The sequence below is a fragment of the Apteryx rowi genome, unplaced genomic scaffold (assembly GCF_003343035.1).
Source record: "Apteryx rowi isolate R43461 unplaced genomic scaffold, aptRow1 scaffold_6, whole genome shotgun sequence".
Lineage (NCBI taxonomy): Eukaryota > Metazoa > Chordata > Aves > Apterygiformes > Apterygidae > Apteryx > Apteryx rowi.
In genome coordinates this window covers 7,133,477-7,156,719 of record NW_020450871.1, presented here as the reverse complement: position 1 = coordinate 7,156,719, position 23,243 = coordinate 7,133,477, and the positions used below count along the sequence as shown (strand labels likewise).

The 23,243-nt window shown below is 39.3% G+C and overlaps 3 protein-coding genes and 1 long non-coding RNA gene across 4 annotated transcripts in view; 3 read left to right on the top strand and 1 right to left on the bottom strand.

Moving 5' to 3' along the window:
- The first annotated feature begins 257 nt into the window (after positions 1-257).
- Positions 258-12,041, top strand: LOC112974402 (cytochrome b-c1 complex subunit 2, mitochondrial). Its single transcript, XM_026083316.1, has 14 exons — positions 258-385; positions 1,581-1,673; positions 1,796-1,945; positions 3,338-3,402; positions 4,423-4,479; positions 4,852-4,976; positions 6,026-6,123; positions 6,555-6,612; positions 6,781-6,876; positions 7,923-8,122; positions 8,398-8,478; positions 9,045-9,121; positions 10,784-10,937; positions 11,797-12,041. The coding sequence occupies exons 1-14, from the start codon at positions 350-352 to the stop codon at positions 11,878-11,880; spliced, it is 1,374 nt and encodes a 457-aa protein (XP_025939101.1). The 5' UTR covers positions 258-349; the 3' UTR covers positions 11,881-12,041.
- Positions 12,042-12,343: 302 nt separating this feature from the next.
- Positions 12,344-20,271, bottom strand: PDZD9 (PDZ domain containing 9). The gene is made up of 4 exons (XM_026082983.1): positions 20,205-20,271; positions 18,081-18,257; positions 14,028-14,220; positions 12,344-12,990 (listed from the first exon to the last, which is right to left on the bottom strand). The coding sequence occupies exons 1-4, from the start codon at positions 20,269-20,271 to the stop codon at positions 12,609-12,611; spliced, it is 819 nt and encodes a 272-aa protein (XP_025938768.1). The 3' UTR covers positions 12,344-12,608.
- LOC112974414 lies at positions 14,281-16,586 on the top strand. Its single transcript, XR_003256264.1, has 2 exons — positions 14,281-14,600; positions 14,698-16,586. It is a non-coding gene; the product is annotated as an uncharacterized LOC112974414 (long non-coding RNA).
- Positions 20,272-22,906: 2,635 nt separating the features above from the next.
- The window catches only part of MOSMO (modulator of smoothened), a 37,119-nt gene continuing 36,782 nt past the window's right edge, over positions 22,907-23,243 (top strand). The window contains exon 1 of the mRNA XM_026083331.1: positions 22,907-23,219. Coding sequence (XP_025939116.1) covers positions 23,114-23,219 — 106 coding nt within the window. The 5' untranslated portion in view covers positions 22,907-23,113. The remainder of the gene's footprint in view (positions 23,220-23,243) is intronic.

Genomic DNA, 23,243 nt, shown 5'->3' with positions numbered 1-23,243 from the left:
GGCGGCGGCGGCGGCAGGTCCCCCCCTGCCTCAGCCTCGGCCTCGGCCTCGGCCTCAGCCTCGGCCTCGCCTCCCGCCATCGCCGCTCGCCGCCGGGCGCCTCGGGGACCTCCCACGCTCCCGCGAACAGCGCGGCGGCGGCGGCTCTCTGCGCATGCGCACAGCCGCCCCGGAAGCCAAGGGGGAGACGCTCTATCTCCAAGGCCTAACCCTAAGCACGAGCAGTAGAGTTCTGTCATTGGATCGCTAGAAAGTCAAGCGGCGCGGGGTGCGCCGGGAAGGCAGGGTCTTCCTCCGGTGTAGCCATCTTGTTCTTCTCCCGAGGCCTCGGCGGAGGGGAGCGGGGAGAATGAAGGGCTTCCCGACTGTCGCGAGCTCCCTCTCGGTACGCGCTGCCGCGGGGGATCGTGCTCTCTGAAGGGGAGGTGGAGGCGGTTTGGCCAGGACAGCCGTTGTGCGGCTCTGCCCTCCGCCGCCTGTGGTGTGGCGGTGCCCTTGGGAAGCCGGGAGGTGGCCGGGCCGAGCCGGGCCGCGGAGGGGCCGAGCTCGGGCGCCCCCGGGGAGGCCCGCTGAGCCGGCGCGGGGCTGGGGACGCCTCGTTGGGGATTGCGGCTGGAGGTGCTCTCCCAAGCAGGATGAGAAAGAGCTTCTCGGTGGCAATGTTTTTCGAGGTCAATTTTAGACACACGCTACTAATTCATGAATAAGAAGGCTTGGAGGTTAAAATTAGATGTCTTACCAAATTTGGGGAGGGGGAGAGGAATTTTTCCTAGGTTTAAAATATGTGGAACAGAGTCTGTAGCAAAACAAGAGAAATTATGTCATTGGTACCCCTACTGCTGCGTGTATTAGTATTTCTGATGCTCAGTTTTTAGCTTGAGATGTAAGAGAATTTCTTATATGAAATCAAGAGCAATAAACAAGTAGATTCTACAAATATAAACAGCTTCCAAGAAGGGTGGAGGGGAATAGCATTTCAGACTTGAAATCAATGGTTTTTGATTTCAAGGGAAACCACAAGAGCCTTCTGAAGGGAAGGCTCTAGTGTTGCTGACCCCTTCAATTTGAAGGCCTACTTCTGATTATGCTTTGTGTTTCTGGGACTTGTATACGTATCTTCTTTCTAGGCAGTAGTCAGTGTAGATAAGTTAGTATTCTGATAGGTGACTCTTTAGGAGTCAAAATGCCTGCACCAAATAAATAAGAAAATTATCTCTAAAGTTGTGTTCTGTATATGTGGATTAGTATATCTATTTGTTCACTTAATTGCTTAATACAGTGATCCTACAGGCTATATAGTATCAGTAGAGAGTCACAGTACACAACAGAAAAGGAAAAACAAAGTTTTATTACAGTGGTAGTTCTTGAACTTCCAAAGACCTCATGTAAGTCACTGAGTGAGTTCCAACAGGGATGTGGAAACAATCAGAGGAATTACAAGGGAATTGTTATTTATGTTCTGGGGCTTGGAGTTGTTCATTGTATTTCTACTTTAAAATCAGTTGTTTTTTAGTATGTAACGGAACATGTTATGAGCTAATTCAGAAGATCCATTTTCTTTGTTATGCCTTCTCTTTTAGAAAAGACTTTACTCACTTAAAGTAGCTCCTAAAGTTGCGGCTTCAGCAAAAGTAGAACGAGTGAAATTATCTCCAGAGACGCAGGATCTTGAGGTCAGTATGAATATTTAGTATTTTTTCTCTCTCTTTTTTTTTTTTTAATTCAGTCGGAAAAAAGCAGAACGGTGACAGTACTTACAGTGGATCACTAAACCATATTTTTATTCTTAATACAGATTACAAAATTACCAAATGGCTTAGTTATTGCGTCTCTGGAAAACTTTTCTCCAACTTCAAGAATTGGTGTGTTCATTAAAGCAGGCAGCAGATATGAAACTACTAGTAACTTGGGAACTGCACACTTGCTTCGTCTTGCATCTAATTTGGTAGGTGTTTATTCTCTTTGTTACTATTTTGGCAGTAGATGAAATGATGGAAGGTTCATGACTGCAAAAAGAAGCGATAAATAAAATTTAATTTAAGAGATCTGATAAAGTGGATGACAATGTACATAGATTCTTGGTTACCCAGGTAAAATACAAGAGAAATGACATAACTTTCTGGAATACAAACACTCATGTTTATTTAGAATTGTGCTCTCTAGCAGTGTCTTAAACTATATACTTAAATTAATATATATATATTAAGCTGTTTACATAATATATGTTATGTAAGCTACAGTAAAAGATAATTTGGATGGTTGATAGGAGCTCTTTTTTTTTTTTTCTTTTTTTTCCCCCAGAATGTTTCTGAATATCTTTTCTTACTACTGTAATCAAGATAATTTAAGCTCCCCTTTTCCCTTCCTATCTTATGGCTAATTGCAGTTTTACAGGAGGCTGGGTCAAAAAAGGTTCAAAAAAAGGATTAGACTAATTTATTGACAACAGGTCCACAAACTGATGCTAAAAGGAATAGGTAGGAATGTACCTTCTAAAGTCTCTTACACAGCTGTTATAGGTGCTGCAGGAATACCGCGAATGGATGGTGGGAGGGTGTTCTCTTGTCATTGTCAGATAAAGAATATTGGGCTAAGTGGCCCGTTGGTTTCACCCACTGTGGATGTTTCTCTTGTTCCTGTTTATCTGGCTGTAGCTGTAGCTGTAAATACAGCCTCTGTTGCCTAGTGGCCAGGCTGTGATGATTAGAGCTGTATAGCACTACAGGTGTGTCTTTGACTGCCGTTGTATGTGTTCAATCCACTTCAGTTTCAGGCAGGAAAAAAAAGTATCCCAGCTGCTTATTACCTCCCTCCCAAGTGCTGCTGGAAGTTACTTTCCCCAGAGAGCTGTCAGCATAATACTATGTGTAGGCATTCCTTGTCCTGGTTGTGTCAAGCTTATCTGCTTTCAAGAATCCTATTAAATGTTCAAGCAAACCTGGATCATTCCCATAGAATGGGGCTGAGGACAACTGTGTGAGCAGTTACATTGGCAGGTCAGAGAGGATGATCAACGTGAGGGGGAGCAGGAATGCAGTAAGTTGGCTGTACTCAGTTGCAGCCTGAACAACAAGCGTGACTTATGTTCTGTTGGCCTCTCTGCTTTAACATTTTAAGCAGTCTATGTATTGGGGGTTTATTTCATTTGATATGAACAATGCGTCTTCAAAATCCTGAGGGTTTTTTCTTCTCTGTCTATTCATTTATACAGAAGTCACATTCATTAAAACATAATGTTTCAACTTTGCTTAAGCACTGAACAACCACAGGCAAATCTGTTCTTAAAGTAGTTAAGATTTTATATACCTCTCCGCCTTTTTTTTTCTTCTTTTAATAGACTACTAAAGGAGCATCTTCTTTCAAGATTACTCGTGGCATTGAAGCTGTTGGGGGTAGCCTGAGGTTTGTAACTACACAAATAATCTGTTTTCGTAAGATGCAAACAAGCTATATGACAAAAGAAGACTTAAAACAATAAGCATTACAATATGTAGGTGGATAAGCTCGATACAGTAATGGTCCTTCTGAATGGTGCACGTTAACAAAGAATGTCTTTTGTACATGCATCTCATTTTATTAGTTCAAGAGTGCATCCATGATTTCTATTTTAAAAATACTTCTTAGTTAGGGAAATACAAATGTTGTGTGCCTGGAAGAAATATGATTTGTACAGAGAGCTTGATGTTCTTCCAGCCTTTTCAATCTTCAAAATTAAACTTCCAGAAGTCTGTAGATTTTTTTCCAATATTTTCATCTTTGGTGAATAGATAACACTCATCTTATGGCACTGTTGAGAGCAATGTGGACAGTATCTGGCTTCTGTGATTTCACTGGTTAAAGCCTAAAAAAACAAGCCTCAGACATAAGAAAGGGATCTCACTATGCATGCTTTGTTGCAATGTATCTTAAAATTGTCCAGTAACATTGTTTTATATAGAATTTGGTTAAAAGCAATGTTTTAAATAACTTAAAACTCTATCCTTTTTGTTCTCATTAAACAAAGAACCTTTGAAGCAAGTGGAAAGGATAGACTGTGTTGTCTATGCAAAAAGAATAATTTCTAAATTGCCTTGTTTGCTACCTAGATGCATTTTTTTTATTCAAGTTTTACTATTCATCCTTATTTGTTGTTTTACCTTGAATTATCATGGTATCTTAAATTCTAATGATTACAAGACATGTATTTTTACCAAAATTTTTAAGATATGAGTTTTACATAAATCTATTTCTGCTATTAGCACCATGCGTGTTAAAAGTGCTAATATAGTGTTCCTTTAAACAGTCACCTTGAACAGATTTAAGGTTAACTAGATGTTCTAGACAGTATCTTGCTGAAGATTTCAAACAGTGGGGAATATGTGTTAAAATCCACTTCTTCCTGTGTTCTCTGCTGAAATGGGTTTTACATTTTTTCTCATTCAGTGTGTACTCAACAAGAGAGAAAATGACTTACTCTGTTGAATGCCTGCGTGACTATGTGTAAGTACCCAGACATACTGTGAACTGAATTACCACAGGTTTTCTATCAAGCTAGTCTGTAGTAAAATTAGAGACCTATCACTTTAAAGGGTAGGAGTAACAATAATTTTAATGTATATATAATAAAATCAATATATTATCATATTAATATTCAGCTTCTGTATTCATTTCCTGAGCATATGGATGCCACAGAGCTGAAGTTGAACTCTGTACAGTAGTGCTAATACCTATTCTGACTCCAGTAATAGGTTTTGTTGTTAATGTGTTTGGTTATGGATTGGTTTGAATTGCTTTTCACTTTAAAAGAAACATATGCTACTTGTGTGGTTTTTTGGTTTTTTTTTTAATCTCTCTGTAACTTTTTTCATCTAGTGATACAGTAATGGAGTACCTCCTTAATGTCACTACAGCTCCAGAGTTCAGACCATGGGAAGTAACTGATCTTCAGCCACAATTAAAAGTTGACAAAGCAATTGCATTTCAGAACCCACAAGTTGGTAAGTGTATTTTCTGATCCACTGTGTTGTCTTCATGGGAGTTTACTTCAAAATGCAAAATTTGGGAAAAATAGAGGATTTTTTTGTAATGTATTCAAATATAAACAGTGTTCTGTAAAAGGCTTGAGTTTGAATGACTGTTTCATATTTTGATATCAAAACTATATGTATTTTCATTACCTTGAAAGTGCATTCCAGTTTTAGGTTTAAATTTAGGCTAGTGAGTTTAAAAAAAAAAATGCAAACAAATCTTTAGCTAAACTGAGCCTATTCCAATATAGCTGCCTTAATTGAGTTTTAATCGTCCAAGTTCAGCAGGTAATTCTGCACAATAAACATTATTTGTACTACTCCATTGCTCTCAAGTATGCTCGCTTTTGTAACCCATTAGAGGTGACGACACAATGTTGAAATTTGGAAAATGACTTATATTTGACTTATATTGAAGTAATACTGTTTTAGAAATTTGTATTATTGTTTCAAACTTGTATCAAATACAGGGTAATTTCTTAGTAATTTAATATTTTTAGTTAAAATCGTGTATTCAGAAACATAACTATAAAGAGAAGAATGTCAGCTTTGTCTTGAAGAAACGGTATATATGAACAAATAAAGGGGATGTACCAAACAATAAGTACAATGCTATGGAATACAAGAAAAATATAATGAGAAAGTAATTAAAAGCATTAGAATCCTTCATCTGAATACAGAGATGCACAAGACATCATACAAAGTTACAAATAATGTTAAAAAGATAAACAGTCTGTTCTTTCTTCTTCAGCTCAAGAACAAGGGATGCTTACGGTGAAGAAGATGAATCTGAAACTAATTTAAAGAGTTTGATTTTTGTTGTTTTTTACTACTCCCCTTTCCCACTCACTCACAACATTGCTGGCATTCCAGACCTGCTTTTGCAGATTTTGCAGTCGAATGCTTTAAAATGGACCATGGCTCTGTTTCAGTAGGGTAGCATTTAGTTTCATTCATAATCTTCATTAAAATAGCTATTATGTTAATCATCATCATCATTGACCCTTTGTTCCTCTTAGGAGTTCTGGAAAACTTGCATGCTGCAGCTTATAAAAATGCTCTGGCAAACCCGTTATATTGTCCAGATTACACAATTGGAAAAATTACTTCGGAGCAGGTAGGATTCTTTAATTTCTGTTACAAATCTGTTCTTCAGGTTTCTTTACCAAGGATACATGGCAAGGAAATGAATTTAGGAAATAGTATTTATTATGTTACTGGTCTGGTGCTAAAATAATCTGTTTCCTTAAGCTTTCAGTTTTCAGAATATAATTCACATTCACATTTAGAAAGGCTGTTAACATATATAGCTTTCTGTTGACAGTAAGACTGTCAGTGAAATGCAGGTGTTCATATATAAAGGGGTTTTATAGCTGTCGCTGAAGAATGTGTAAAATGCTATTCTATAGACAGTTACTTTTGGAAGCATTGGGGTTTGATGCATCAAGATTTACAAGGTCTAAACAGTGGATGCAGCAATGACAGAAGTACACTTGCCATTTTTGTTCTTTATTTAAAATACCCTAAAATGTGAATTTACTGTTGCAGCTTCACCATTTTGTACAGAACAATTTTACAAGTGCGAGAATGGCGCTTGTAGGAATAGGTATGTATGTTCTTTAATGCACATTGCAATTCATAAAGAAAAACTACTGCAGAAATTTGAGTTAACTATAGAAATAAAATGTTAAGGTACCTTTAAAACTTATTTTTATATAACTGCTATAGCTTTCCAAAACCATTACATTCTTTGGAACAAACTGTTGTACTGCAGGTGTGAAGCACTCTGACCTAAAGCAAGTTGCAGAGCAGTTTTTGAATATCAGAAGTGGAGCTGGTTCTTCTGGTGCAAAGGCTATCTATAGAGGAGGTAAGCACATTTCTTATATTTGTTCTGAATGACTGATTTTCTGATTATTATAACTATAGTAGTGTAACTGCATAGTTTTCAGTTCCATCTTTGAACACTACGTGTGGTACGGGGGAAGGGTATCTTCTATCTAAATAAGCAGATGATGAGAGAAAGCAAATATCCTTTCTTCTTCCCCTGCCATGAAAAGTTCTGGGATAAAACTGAACCCATATCTCCTGCAAAGCTTTAACTGCAAAATCATTTATTCCATAAAGTGAAAAACAAGCTGGCATACAGCTTCTCCTGGCATTTTTAGAAAGATTCCCTTAAGAATTGGGGGAGATAGGGAATAAACTAAGGACTGTCTAGAAGTGGTGGTGGAAGGCTTTCTTTTGGGGAAGATCTGTTGACTGTGTTAAGTCTTTCATACAAGACAAAGCAATGCTTAGCTGTTTCAAAGCAATATCTTGCATTAATACTACTAGCTGTCTTTTAGTTGGGGTATCAGACTACTCTGTAAACAGGGGAAAATATATAAAGTTTCCAACATTTAATATTTGACTGAAATAACTTCAGGGTTTTTTTAAACAGAATAGACATTTTTATGAACAAAAGTTATGCTACTTTTCTGAATATTTGTTATCTGGAGCCTCAGTGGGTTTTACTAGCGCATACTATATGTGGTTTTGGATCAGATTCAAATAAGGCATAACAACATATTTGGTTTTCTGCCTGCAAGAATGTTTTTTTGAATGCAAAGAACTTTTTAATGTTATTTTTCAAAGAGTATTTTTTAAAAAGGGTTAGTAAAAAATAATTATGAATGCCCTCTTAGGACTGTCAGTATAAAAGAGAGCTAACGGTTAGGAAGCTAACATATGACCTGCAGCTTACTGGCAGCTTCTTGCTGTCTTCCTGAGTGGACATGCGATAAGTTCGCACCACCTGGCTTTTCCCTCATGAAATCATTCCTTGCTAGAAATGCTTCCTTTTCATACCTGTGAAGGTATAGTAGTTTCTAACTGAACACTGCTTTACTCTTTATTCTGCTATTATATTTTTAGGAGAAATCAGAGAACAGAATGGTGATAGCCTTGTCCATGCTGCTATTGTAGCAGAAGGAGCTGCTGTTGGAAGTGCAGAAGCGAATGCGTTCAGTGTCCTTCAGCACGTTTTAGGTGCTGGACCCCTTATCAAGAGGGGAAGCAATGTTACCAGCAAACTCTCCCAGGGTATTGCTAAAGCAACTACCCAGCCATTTGATGTAAGTTGAAAGGATTACTGCATTTTGTGTTTTAAGTAAAATGCATACTATCCTTTGCAAGGTTAGTATTTCCAGCTAGAATCTTCATTAGTTCATTCCTGCACAAATTAAAAATATTTCACAAAAGGCCTTCCAACCTGATTTGTTTTCCTTTGCAGAGATGGAATCTAGCTTCCTGAATTATAGCATTTCAGATCCTAATAGTAATTATTTTCCTATGCTTGATACTGAGTTGTTAGGATACTTGAAACATAGCTGATAATTTTGTTTTGCAGGCTTCTGCGTTTAATGTTAATTACTCTGATTCTGGGCTCTTTGGTGTTTATACCATCTCTCAGGCCCCAAATGCTGCAGAGGTGAGTTTCTGATCAGAATTTAAGTATTAAATTTCTATTAATATTAATAACATTACTCTCAAGTGTTTTGATTTGTGATAGTGACTGATTGATCTGAAAAGTCAATTCATCTGGTTTCTTGCATAAGAATGTTGCGTATTCAGTTATGATTTAACTCCATTAGCTGTGAATGAGACTTGCTTTCTGGGAAGTACAATTGCCCAATGTGAACTTGAGCTAGTAAAATACCTTGATTGCTCACTGTAAGACTTTACAGGTGTAAGCCTAAATAGATTTGAGGAATGTGCTGTCTCCTGAAGCTGGCAGAACTGAATATTCTCATGTAAGAGTGAGATTGTACAAATCAACATGTTTTTAAAATCTAAACCCACATTGCTTTTTATCGCACTTTGGTATTTGTTACAGCATTTTTAGTTTTGTTCTGAAGATGCTTAGTGTCAGGGTCAGGCTAGCAACCCTAACGCTGTCAACCACTTTCTAAAATGGTTGTTCTAGTCAGATAATAGAAATAACACGTTGGAGTTTTTAATGCTGGAAGAAATTTAAAATGATTTAATTTTCCTCAGGTCATTAAAGCTGCTTTGAACCAGATAAAGGCAGTTGCTCAGGGCACCATCACAGATGCCGATGTCACAAAGGCAAAGTAAGTGGGTAAAGAGCTGTCTAATGTGTTATAAAGAGAAGCTACTTATCATGTAGCTACTTGTCAAACACTTAGACTGTTCTGTACAGCAAGCCTTAGAGCAGTCCTATAATTATTTCTGTTGAGAAGTGCTAACTATCCTGCTTTAAAACTAAAACCCTATCAATACTCTTGTTGTAAAGCTACATTGATTCTCTGCTAGCAGTAATTCCTAATAGAAGCTTGTTAAATGAGTGTGAATGTTTCATAACTGTTTCTATGTAAGAAATTGGTAAGCATTAGCAGATGCTGTTTTAATCATGCTCAGTAATACTGAGATGTATTTAAATTAGAATCCTAAATTGCATTATTTAGGTAATTCCCTTTGTGGTCACACTGCAGCAATTCCCATAACAGTCATTTAAACAACCTTACTCTTCTGCATCTTCAAAGAACAGTAAAAATGAGGGTCTTCAAATGTAAAGCACTGAATTAGTGATACTACATCCAGCACTCTAAATATATGCCCCAGGAGTATTTTGAGATGTGGAAGATTACTGTGCCATTAGAGATGCAGTAATATCAACAAAGTTTGAGAGTTCCTGATTTAGAGAGTTATGCACATAAGTGAGATAGTACTTGATCTTCAACCAGTGTTAAACTGCGCTGAATGTCTAAAGCTGTAGTTGCATAATACAACAGCATTGTACAGGCTCACTCAAGTAGAAGAATTAAAGTATTAAGACTGTTGCATATATAATACCTTTATAAGATGTCAAGTAAAGCTTGATTACACAAAACATGATAACCTAGATATGATTGGTTGTGCCTTAGTCATTAGTAGCTAAGCGTTGAAATATCTGCCTTTATATTTGGAATTATTAGTTTTCTAAAAAAGGACCCCCCTAGTATTAGGAAGTTGTGCACAGCCCTGTGGCATTTTTTTCTTCCTTTCTGGTATGACTTCTTTTTTTCACACATCTTCTATATTGTCCTGTAGTGACAAAAAAAAAAAGTCAGTGATACTTGCACAGAGATTTGCAGTCTTGCAATTCAGTCAAAAATACCAAACTACTTAAACAAGGTTCTGTAGAATATGATTTTAATTAAACCATTTTCTACCATTTCACCTTTTTGAAAATAGAAGCACTAGCTTTTAGAAATAAAATTTTCCAATGTAGCAGTGAGACTGCCTGAAATGGAACAAAATTATAGTATAAACCTGCCATCTTCTAAAAGACATTGAACTATTGTAAAAGGAACCTAACCACTTATGTTCATTGCTTCTTTGTACCTTACAATAAAATTGCTCTGCATTAATCTGTTCTTGATGAGAAACTGGAATGAATTTTAAAACTAATTCTTCAACATATGCAGAATTGATTATTTTATCTAATTTCTGAAATACTTGCATTATTTACTTCAAATACAAACAAGTTTTGAGCTAGAGGTCTTCTGACCGTGTGGGGTGGCTGATCGTTCCAAAACAGTAGGTGTTTCAACTACCCTGTCCCCTTCCTAACCACAGAACCCTTCCATACTTGAAAACCTCTCAGAAAGGAGAAGAATCTTGAAAACATAAAAGGCACTGAAACCTTCTTGCACTTGCGTTTACATAGGGGGGAAAATAGGTAATAACAGGACTTACATGCTCAGTCATTCTTAATGCTTTTTTGATGGCAGAAATCAGCTGAAAGCCACCTATTTGATGTCAGTGGAGACCTCGGAGGGTTTACTGAATGAAATTGGCTCTGAGTCCCTGGTTTCTGGCACACACACATCGCCATCTGATGTTGCTCAAAAGATCGACTCTGTAGCCACTGCTGATGTTGTGAATGTAAGTATGTGTCAGCATCCACAGGTGTTCCTTAATCACTGTGTAAGGTTTTTTTTTTAATACTAAACTGATGCTCACTTATGTGTGTTTATAAACATGCATATATACTATCTTTAAAAAAGCAGTAACTTATCTATAAATCCTAGCTGGCTATCTTCTGAGGCCCGTTTACTTTATTAACAGAAGACCCTTTAAATCCAATACATTGCAGAGCTAGTGTAGCTGAGAGTACATGAAATTCTCTTCTACATCAACTAAATTTACCAAAACTACCAACTGATATTCATGAAAACTTGATATTAGTTCCAGTGCAATCACTTCTAATACAGGCTTTTAGGATTACTGAGTCTAGACTATTTGGTCTGCATACTAAAACAATTAGGCTTTCATTGATAAGTTGACATAACAGCCTTGCTTTTTAAAATTATCTTGTTGCTTATACATGAAGCAGATTTCACCCAGAAATCCATCAGAAAGAAATTCTAAGATAGTAAACTTTTTTTTTTTCCCCACAATAGTCACTTATTTGTGTTGCAGTAGCAACTAGCAGCAGCATTAGTATTAAGGAGATAAACCCTGTGTCTTGTGATGTAATAATAATAGGCAGAATACCGTTTCCAAAGAGCTTATGCCTTTCACCTCTGACTATCATGCTGCCATGCCTGTTTAAACTATACAGTAATGAGCTGGATTAGCAGCAAGTCAGTTTAGACAGCAAAATTAAACTAGTTGATTTGATGACCTACTACAGTAGTGTTGCACTTGGGGGGGTTTTAGTAACTTGAGGCAGAGGCTATGAGCAGCAAGATAAACTCTGGTGAATATTTTCTTATATCCAATCTTTCTGATTTATTTTCAGGCTGCAAAGAAGTTTGTCAATGGGAAGAAATCAATGGCAGCTAGCGGGGATTTGGGAAATACTCCTTTTCTTGATGAGTTGTAAAAACAAAGCTGCGAGGCAGATTCAAAATGGACCTGAGCTATAAGTCACCTGTGTTCTAAATAAATTGCTACTAACTTGTTATTTATGAATTCAGTTCTTTCAGAAAATTAATCTGGAGTAATTGTGGGCTTGCACACATCAGATAAAGTGCTGAGTTCATATATTTTGTGTTGAGTCTTTTCCACTGAAAATGGTATGTAAAAGCTGATAACTCTGGCTCTGTACATTGAAGATAAAACTATAGTGAGAAAATGATATAGATTTAGCTGATATAAAAAGAAGGAATATCAAAAATGGTCCTTGTGATGCAGATAAAACTTGTAATTGCCAATAGTTCTCCATGTATTCTTGTATATTCAAGAAAAACTCTTGATAAACTTTCTGCCTGTGCCATCCTTATATCAAGTAAATGAAGACACCCTCAAAAAAAGATGAATGTATTTTAGCTTCTTAGAGCTTGCATGCTTTACTTTTCGAGGACTAGCAGAGGTAATGCATTTGAATGTCTTCTCCACAAGTAGCATGGATAGACCTCTGACAGTAGGTAGGGTGCTGCTAGAAGTGACAGCTTTGTGTGGCTACTGTATTGTTTTAAATATCCTAGGATGCTTAGATTTCTGGAAGTCTAAGCATGGTTCACCATCATCTTCCAGTGTAATAAACTTCACAATCTAATATTAAAAGTGAACAGGTATAATACGACTTCAGAAATCTAGGTTTTGAAGAAGTCAGGTTTTGAGCTCTTCCAAAGGAAAGCCAAATTCTTCCAGCCAAAATGCATCTGATACGGAAGAGTAGGAGGAAGAGGAACTGGTCTCATTCTTTTCCATAGTCCAGTATGAAGTAGATCTAATGCCAATAGTATCGAATTCAGAATTGCCCAATGCATCAGTGTCATTATGAAGTATAATGTCGCATCCAATGTCTTTGCCTACTGTAAGCGTGTGGCTTGTATCAGATGCATGCCAAATTTTGGATAGTGATGGTAATTTATGGGTCAACTCATAACATGATGATTGGGAAGATTTATACTGCAAAGTTTCCAAGTCAACATCATCATCGCTACTGGTCCCGATGTCGTCTTTGTCTTCAGTGTCTTCACCTGATGTGCTAAAAGTATACAATACAGCATTACTCTGACATGCTGTAATTCCCCTAGCCATTTAGTTAACTTGCCTAATCATCTAAGTTTTTAGTCAATACTCAGGTTAAAAACAAGTTCATTAGTTTTGAAGATCCTGTAATATGAAACTAATGGTATTATTCATAGTTCTTTGCATACTGTTTCCCTTGGGCTCTAATATAATAGCTAAGCTGTAATCTGGGCAATAGAAAAGCAAGCTATCCTTTTTCTGTTCCTTCAGAACAGTAAATAATTTGGTTTATTTAAATGAAAGTTTAGAGGTTTAATCTTTTGGAAAAAACCCTTGCTGCTTGAGCTTCCTTTCTGTCTCATTGCAATTCTAGTCTGATTTGCTCCTTTTACCATTTCTCTTCCTTCCCCTAGATCTGAGGTTTCTTTTCTATTAAAACTTTGTGCCTCAGGAAAACTTGTAACTGTCTCGTATCCCATCTAGATTAATTATACTTACCATATGAGCCACTTTTAGGATTGAGAGCAATATATTTTTTAAAGCTTCTGCATGCTGTTTTTCCTCATATGACAAGCTTTTTTTTTCCCCTCAGAAGTTTAATTTAAAAAGTCATGATCATTAACTGCTTTCAGTAGTTTGATTAAGAAACAGTAAAGCTATTTACACAGTTGTAGGAAGTCCTCCATCTTGACCTCATCAGCTACTTGTCATTGTTTGGATCCTTGGCTATTGTAAATGGGCATGGCCTCTTTGACGTCAGAGAAGTTATTGCCAGCCAGTCTTTTTTATGGTCTCTGCGGAGGTGGGAAGGGGCACGTCTGAAATTAATACTGACCTTGTCTTTATTGTAACTAGAAAAGTGAATACTCTTTTGGTATTTGTTTACTTTGAATCACAGTTCTCCATTCCATAAAAATATATGAGAGAAAATAAATGTTTACAGGCTCTTCAACATTTTATCCTAAAAAGAAAAAGCTAACATACTATTTCCTGTTTTTCTCTAGAGTAATAAGTAAGGTGTGAAACTCTAGTTATGTACAACACATTTCTTACTCTGCTGTCATAGGAAGCTTTACTTCAGGAATTAAGTCAGCCACATTTTGCCAGTGTTGAGGTAATTCAACAAAATCTCTGTAAACCCTGATTTGTAGATTAGTTCCTATTGGAATATTGTGCAAGAGTTGCCTCAGCTCTCGCAGAGTCCATCCTAATACGTTAGCAAGTCCAATTTTTATTAGAATGTCACCTGCCAAGGGAAGAAAATTGACAGTAGTCAGCTTAAAAGACTTTTTCAAATTTACTGCATTCATATTACAAAATATGTAATCTTAACCACTCTACTTTCACATTTTTATATGAAAATGCACATGTTAAGCAGCTCTTCAAACCAGTTGGATGGAGCTTTGTTTTTGCTTGCTTTTTTAATGAAAGAAAACCAGCAGCTCCGTTAAGAACTAACCTTTTTAGAACACTAAGGAAAGCTACCGATATTTACTGTAGGATTTGTCTGAGTGAATGTGCTAAACTTTGGATTGCCTACTCAGTGCTACCTTGCCTTTCTGTGTTTTTCTAGGAGAGAAAGGTACAGTGGTGAATGCTCTGATCAGTAATGCTACTTTGGACTAGGTAAGACTCCAGCAAGGCTGAGTTGAGGTTATACAGCTGCACTGCTGACAATTCAGCTGTTGGCATCTTTCCACTGCTTCCTCGTATCTTTTCACAGCTGGAATGGCCTGTCTATATGTATCTGCCGCCTACCCTTGGATTTCACCTTGCTGTGTAAGTGTTGGTATGGAGCCAGTTAGGCCCCTTCCTCTACAGTGGTTAAGTTTACCTGTGTGGAGTCAGGGAATCTGCGTAACTGCTGTGTCACCTTGGGTTCATCCCAGCCCCGGGTTTGACTGTCCTCGGTGCCTGGCCCTCTGCTCTGAGAATGACCAACACATGGGCATGCTGCAAGATGCTGTCAGGGCAAGGGGGGAGATGCAGGAGATGCCCACGAGAGCTGGTTATAGTGCATAATTTAACTGAGGAGTTCCAGCAGAAAGGTGTGTTGGTTGTGGGGTTTTGGGGGGTTTTTTTTGTTAAGGGATAAGGCGGCAGGTAGCATTCTTAATGCAGGCCCCCAGTGGAAAGCATGGAGCTGCAGTTTTGCAAAAAGCAGTACTGCAGCCAAGAATGATGGAGCACACAAACCCCAGGACCAATATATATGCTGGGGAATTATAAGATGGGCTTTGAGGGGTTGTGGGGGTTGCAATTACTGGGTAAGCCTGTAATTTTGGAGATAGCATGAGGCAGGAAGAATGAATCTGCGGCAGACTAGAGCTCTATCAGCACCCTGTCAGAAACTGTTGCACTGAGGAGCGGTATCAGTAAACATTATGTACTGAACTGCAACAGAACAGCATAGGGGATTTAAACAAGCAGTACAGCTGTCTGCTGCCAAATTAGGCAGAGCAAGGAGCCTCTCTCCATCTGCTCTATTTTTTTTAACCCTTTCGGGTTAAAAATGCCTGTGCCAGGAACTGTGACAGTAAGTCATCAAATTGTTTGCCTGAACTGCTGGCTACCACTGCTAGTTTTCATTCACTTTTTTCCACTAACTTTTCCTTCTACTCCAACATCATCACCCCCTCCCTCCACACTACCTTAGCTCAGGATGTTAGCTCTACTTGGGTGCAAACAAAAAATTTTGGAACAAGTACCAGGATAGCAGAAAATAGTTTGCCAACAGTTTTATGTAAGTTCTCAGCCCCAGCTAATGGAAAGGTAAATCACCCAGATTACATGTTTCAAAATGCGTAAACATAAATATACTTAGGCTTTAAAATATATGCAGGATATTGTTGGTGTTAAACAGATTTTTCAGAATTGTTCTGTTTTTCTGTCCATATTGTCCCGATCTGGAAATGTCAAATCTAAGTCAAAGATAATACTGTTTGGGCAAGTCAAAGCCGTCTCTGATCTGCAGACAGATAATTTTGCTTCTCTGCTCCAGCGCCTAGAGTCTGAAACACTACCCAGCTTTTCAATTTACCTATCAGTTTTTGATCAATATCCTTCAGTGGCCACCGAAGATTTGCCTTTGGATAACCTATGCAGAGTAAAGGTAGTTTGAAGAGGCACATGTGCTAAGCAGCCCTGTTTCTTCGTGTTGGCATGGAGAATAGGGCATACATATATACGTTTGGTGAGTTTAACTGTAGGATTTTAAGATATTAGTGCCTCCCACTATCTCTTAATTTTTACCCTCCCCCCTTACAGTCAGCAGAATGGCGCAAGCTCTTTCAGACTATAAGCAGTGATAATATTCTTTTACTTTCCAGACTGAAATTGTGCAATAATACTCAGCCTACTTAACAGAAAAATTAAGTCCGTAAAGGTAAAAAACAATTAATCATAAGAAAACCTTCTAAGCAGTGTGGTTTTGTATCGTCCTTTTGTCAAGCCCCATGCACCAAAATAAGCGTGCTGCTTGCAGTACCATTAAGAGATAGATCATCTACAAAATACCATCTTCACTGCGAGAATATATAGCGTTAGTCTTAAATATAAAGTTTTTGTAAGTTCATTCTAAACATGAATTGAATAAATTCAAGCTGTTTGCTATCTTTTTTGTGGAATGTGCTGACTTAGATCCAGGTGCTCCATGAAGGATGCTCAAATTGTTTCTTTTGGCTGCAACAACTAAGATCAGCTACAAAGGCACAGTGTTTGTTACCAGTCATCAATCCCCTTTAAAACAGTTCAATACTTGCTGCAGTAAACCAAAGGCATTACATGTCATAAATAAATTGACCCCATGTTTTTGCAGCCTTTATTGAAGATGCTTTTGTAACTTATATTTTTCAAACTGTTGCAAATAGAACTACTCGTTTTCAGTGATTCCTCTTCTGTATTTTATGCCTTACAGATGTAAAAAAGAAAAAAAGTATCATATATATGTCTTTGTATACAATGTTTTTTCTTAAGAATAGCTGAAAACTATCAGCTTCTCAGATGATAATACAAAAAATACACTTAGATGCAAATCCACTTCTATTTTGTGCTCAGGATTTTTCCATTGATTTTTATACTCGGATCAAAAGTGCAAACCCTTTTCTAAAAAGAGGTCCTGAACTTCACCTGATGGCTTTTACTTCATCAAACAAGTAGATCCTTTCTCCTAGTGCTTGAAATTCTAATTCTCTCTGAAAGGTGTGAGAAGAAAGAGCTGCCCAAACTATAAAGACAATGCTGGGAAAATTGTTCTTGTTTAAAGATACGCATTTTCAACAGACAGCCAATATATTTCTACATGACTTCACTACCCTCAAGTCTTTGCTTCATAGATTTCCTCATTAGAGACCATTTAAAATTTAGTAATAACATAGCACACAATCGTTCTCAAACTGTATTTCATGAGGCTAATGCAATTGGTCTGGGGACCCATATGAAGCAGTCAAATTTACAGAGATTTCAATTACAAGATTAATATAGGTGTCTGGTGTTCTACAAGAAACCTTAAGGATTAGTAATAATCTGTTAGTACTGATATAGCACATTTCAGGTTCAAAGTATTTAGCAAAAAACACCTGCATGAATTGTTAGAACACAGAGACTATTGCAACTACTGTAACTATTCTGTATAATAAAGAGAAATAAAAAGCAAACAATAAGGCAAAAAAATTAAAGCCTTCAGAAAAGTTTGTGTTGCTTGTAGAGTGAAATTATTTGAACAACAATGCACTGAACAAAATCAAATAATTAAAACTTTAGTTATTATATAGAGGTAATAGTCAAACTATTTTTGGAGAAATCTGCTGATGAATCAGTAGGAAATCTGTTTTTCCTGGAGAACAATGTACAGACTTAAATCTTGATCTGATTATGAAATAGTCACCCATAACAGCTATTTTAAGATCACAGGTATTTCATTACAAAGGAATGCTGGCACTGAGCTTTATAGAGTTTGTGCCAGTTTCTTTTTCTCTGTAATTTTAAATTGAGTTGCTTTTGATCTACATAAGTGTAAATATAATCAGAAGCAGGCCCAAATCATAAATGCAGGACAGGAATATTTTAATGCTATTAAATTTGAATATTAGTATTGTTTGGTTTTACCTGGTTTTAGCTTTCCATTGTGAGCTGCAGAGCTTTTCTCAACAAGACTTGTTATCTGGAGATACGGTCCATTCTGAATGATTATAAGTCCTAGTCCTTGTTCACCCATCCTAATATTTGCCTTCAATGTTGTGCTTAGTGTGCGCTGAGAGACGTTTTCCAGTGCTGGCAACTGCCCTTTGAGAAGTGAGAGGAAAAATTTACTAGTTGAAAGTGTGATATCATTCTTCAATCAAATGTTTAAGGAGACACTTGACCAGGTGCTGAAACCGATTCTTAATTGTCCAAACAGTTAAGTCCCTCATCCTTCATTGCTTCTCTAGATATGCATTGCCAGCTGAATTGCTGCCAAAAAGCCATACTAACAATCCTTTAAAAAGTTAGTGTAGTCTGGAAGCTAGCTCTCTGCAAATAAATATTCTGAAAGTAGTTTTTACACAGAACACTTAGCAACTTATTATTTCTTAAAAATTCACACATCACTGAAAGAAAAAGTAATACTGCTGTTACTTTTCATTAGAAATGGTGATATATTCAAGGAAGGTAAAAAAACACAGAACAGAATAACAGCACAGAGGAGTTGACAGCTGTTAAGGATTTCAAGAAAGCTTTGAATTCCTATCAAAAATGGATTTTTCATACCAATATTTATAGAGGAGATTAATTTCTAAATTTCCAGCAGATTGGTTTCACACCCTACTGCTGACATGAAGGAAGGGACTGTACTTGCCAGATTTAGCACCTACAGAAATAAAATACTCTTGAGCATCCACTATCCATTAAAATGCATAAAACAAGTAATACAATATAAATGACATTATCCCAGTGTCTCCACCAAGAAATATAATAGGATAATAAACTAAATCCTCCATCTCTCAAGCCTGCTCCTCTCATGAAGAGCCAGGAAAAGTGTAAGACTGACACACAAGTGCTTGAACCTCCTACAATAAACTGTCTTCCGTTAAAACTGACATTTTAAAATGCTCTGTTTTAAGAAGAACTAATCTCTAAACGTAACTTCTAACAGTAAGGTAGCAATAACTTTAAATGCTAGAGCACTTCATCTCCAAAGTTTTCAAATCATTTAATGAAAATTCCGACCACTTTACCCTTCCTCTGTAAAATACAGAAACTTGATTATCTTCCCAGTAGCTTCAGTAAGCTTTTGATCAGGCCCTAAATGACCAGATAGAAAGTCTATAAAAGAATTTGGATTAAAAGTAGGGCAATGTGAATATTTGATTTGTCAGTTTGGCTGCTGAACTGAAAAACAGAGGGAAGCAGAAATAGTCTGAATTTTTTTTTCCTTCCCAATTAAAAATGCATGCTTTTTTGTTGATGTTAAGAATATTTTTGAGTGTTGAGAATATTATATTTGATTCGAATAAAATATTTAAGTTTCACAATCATGTAAGAAAAGCAAAGGAAATAAGACCCACTTTGGAACGCACTCTCATCTGTTGATAGTTCTGAGAGGTCAGACGTCTGACCTGCTACTATTTCTCCAGTGAATGCCCAGGAATTTATGCAAAGTGGAACACAATCAATAGAAGGTATTGAAACCTTTCCTATGGTGATTTTGGTCACTTTTCAAGAAATGCATGTTTTGATCTTTTCCAGTCAGAACAGGGAACTGAATCCTAGTTTCCTACTTCCAAAATGAGTACTTAACTCCCAGGCCAGTAAATGTAAACAGATGATACCATGAAGCAAAGCTATTTTTTATTATTTTCTAGCCAGAATAATTCAGCAAATGCCATTAAAATTCATGAATGACTGTAGGTCAGCTAATGATCAGCACCGAAACAACAAACAAAAAATGCTAATAACAAATCTAGCTAACTCTAATTAAAAGCCAGAATCCTGGTTTTAAACTTGTTTTTATTACATTAAGTTATCTTGCTGCATATGAGAGAATTCAAACTGCAAAACTGCGACTAATCCAGAGCCTACAAAACATTTAGGAGAAATGCCATGATTTCACACTTTTAGATGAAATTCTTGATTTTTACCATACCTGATATCAGTCTACATAGTCTCCAAGGAAAGCGTCTGGATTTTCTCTTTGTTCTTTGCTGGAGAAGAGTGACACATTTGACAGAACTTACCTTACAGTTCTCCTACCATTGTCCTCATTTTTTCCAAGGTCACTCTTAAATTCTGCAGTTTCTGCAGTAGCATGGGGTCTCATCCCATCCTCTTCTGTTGAAGTAACATCCTTTCCCTTTTGTCATCCGCCTACTATTCCACTCCAAATACTCAATCACAAGAGCAGAAATGTCTCTTGATACTAAGAAAATTTGGGGCACTGGGGATCTATGAAGAAGATAAACTTTCTGGTAGTAAAAGGATTTAAAAATTTTGAGATTACCTGAAATACAGGACTGGAAGAAGAATACTGGGGCAGCAGTGAGGAGATGGAAAAGAAAAGAGGAAGAGAGACGAACAGAGACCGAAAGTCACGGGTTTCATGCCCACCTGCTGGCGCAGCAGAAGACTGGGTATGTTCCATTGAGCCAAGACGAAGAGATTTTCTATGCAGCCAAAATCACTGGGCAGGCATGTCCCAGGTGAGTCTCCTGGAAATGAGCTGCTGCTCCATGGTCGCCTGTGGAGGAAGAGCAGGTCGGCAGGTAAGGAGAGGGTTTCAAGCCCCGCGACCGTTTAGAACATGACGGCGTGTGGGTTCCGCGGCAAAGGCACCAGTGGGATCCGCGTGGCGAAGGGACTGGAGGCACCCGCGCGGTGCAGCAATTGCAAATCTGCCCACCAGCCGGGGCTCCACTCTAGTGACACAGGCGTGGGGACTGATGCAAGGGAAGTCTGGCTTTTGGCAAATGACGTGGTTGTACTGAGCAGATTGTTTCAGCCTGGAGGAGAAATGTGGTTTAGGCTGCCCGTTTGTGAGTATTGCAGCTCAGACTCTCCGTCTGGGGCCACAAGACTTCCCAGGGAATGCATAGGCAGCAGTGTCCCTCCCAGACAACACCCGTAGGCATGTACTTGTCTCTTAATAACCCGAGAAAGATGAAGACTGGATTCTGTCTTCTGGATTTCTGACTTCAGATTTGCCTGCATGTCGGAAGCCCGTGAGAAAGATATCTTCCCTTTCTGTCCCCTCTCTACACCGCCTTCCTTTATTCCCTTTGCCATGAAGCTTATTTGGAAACAAACTCATTTTGAGGCAGACTTTTACATAATGCTTTTATTAAAAACTGTTTAAATACCACTTAAAGCCAGTTTATAGGATGGTTAGAGATCATTCTTGGAAATAACTTCTTTTCAAGACTACTGGATTCCCATTGTTAGTGCAATATAATTTTGAAGTCTTTTAAATAAAAATCACTTCTCCCATTTCTGCCACACACCAATTGTTCCCTGTTTAAAGGGAACAGTTCCAGCTGTTTTTCAGCAAAAGTCTTACTATTTTCTCCATTAAAAGATCTGTCAGGGAGATTTCAATAGAACCTAAGTACTGCTCTTGTCCTCCAAATAAAAATTGCTAGTGATTCCTCTTGAATGTGTCAAGATTTCTTTACTAATATCTCCCTTTGTTTGCATAGGGTGCCATCTAATAACTGACCTGATCATAAGTGATTCTCAATATTCTTTAGAGCTACATAAAAGACTTCCATAAAAATAAACAGCACAGACAATTGCTTGTTTGGTTTTCAGATATGTTTTGTATAGACCACAGTTACGCTTGTCTGTAAAAATAGGTGGGTGTTCACTGCTAGCAGGAAAAAAGCACTTTGTGCAATTAGGTATTTCACAAGTACCTGTAGACGTGGGGGCTGCTAGACTAACAATTATTAGTTCAACATTGCCGTGCTGGTGGGAGGATCGGGAAGGCACAGACTTGTAGTGGTCAAAGCTAGGTTCACCTCCCACATTTAGCAAACTGTCCGTTTATTGGCTCCAAGGCCTTCTTCCCCTTGAATGAAGTTTAGTCCATGGAAAAGCATGTAATCAAAAATCACTGTATTTGGGTGAGTTTTCTAGCCAAGATTAATTTGGACAGCAGTGCAACACAGCGTTTTCACAGCACTCTACATCCTTGAGGAACCTGCATGAATCGCTCCTTCCACCTTCTCCATTTTTACCATTGCTTTTGCCCCTACAGAAACAACTCTCAAATTTAAGCAACTACCCAACATTTCAAAAGGATAAGGACTGGCAGAGACTACCAAAACATGTGATGTTTTTTGAGATGAGGGCAGATCTATGACCCCTCGGCAGCCTGCCTCATGCAGCATTGACCAAGCTGCTTATTGTCATCTCTCCGCGAGAGGCCTCGCCGGAGCCACCCCGGGGCTGCGGGGCCTCGGACGAAAGGCGCCTTAGGGGATGCGGGCGGAGGAGGGTGCCACGGGCCGGGAGCAGAGCCCCGAGGGGCCGAGCCCAGCCCCGGGGCTACCGGCTGCCGCCACACACGAGAGGCCGCGCGGCCGCCCCTCCCCCACCCAACGGTCGCCACCGCCCCTGGCGGCCCCGCCCGCGGCAGCGCCCCCTACAGGCCCCTCAGCGCCCCGCCCGGCATGTCCCGCCCCCTCCTCGACGCCCCGCCCCTCTCCTCGACGCCCCGCCCCTCTCGCCCCTCTTCGCACTTCGGGCATTCGACCCGCCTCCTCTACCAGCCGGTTGCCCGCCTCTTTCATACAAGCACCGCCCCCCGGCCCGTTCTTCCCCGCCCACCAGGGGAAGCCCCGCCCCGCCGTGCGCCGCTCCCTAGAGAAAGCCCGGCGCGGCCTCCCGGGTTCCCCCGCCCCGTCTGGGCGGAGGCCCCGCCCCCCGCGGTAAGCCCCGCCCCGTCTGGGGGAGACGGCGAAGGAGAGTGGGTTTCCCTTCCGGAGTTCACCGCCGCCCCCCCGCCCGCCGGGTTCGCTTCCGGCTCCGTCCGGGGGGGCCCGTTGCTGGCGCCGCCGCCGAGGGGAGCGCGGGCAGCCCGGGGCCCATGGAGCCGCGGCTGTGAGGCGCCCCCGGCCCGGGCCCGCTGCGGGAGCCGGAGCCGGGAGCCGCGGGAGCCGGAGGAGATGGACAAACTGACCATCATCTCAGGATGCCTCTTCCTGGCCGCCGACATCTTCGCCATCGCCAGCCTGGCGAACCCGGACTGGATCAACACCGGCGAGTCCGCGGGTGAGGGGCGCCGGCGGGGGGAGC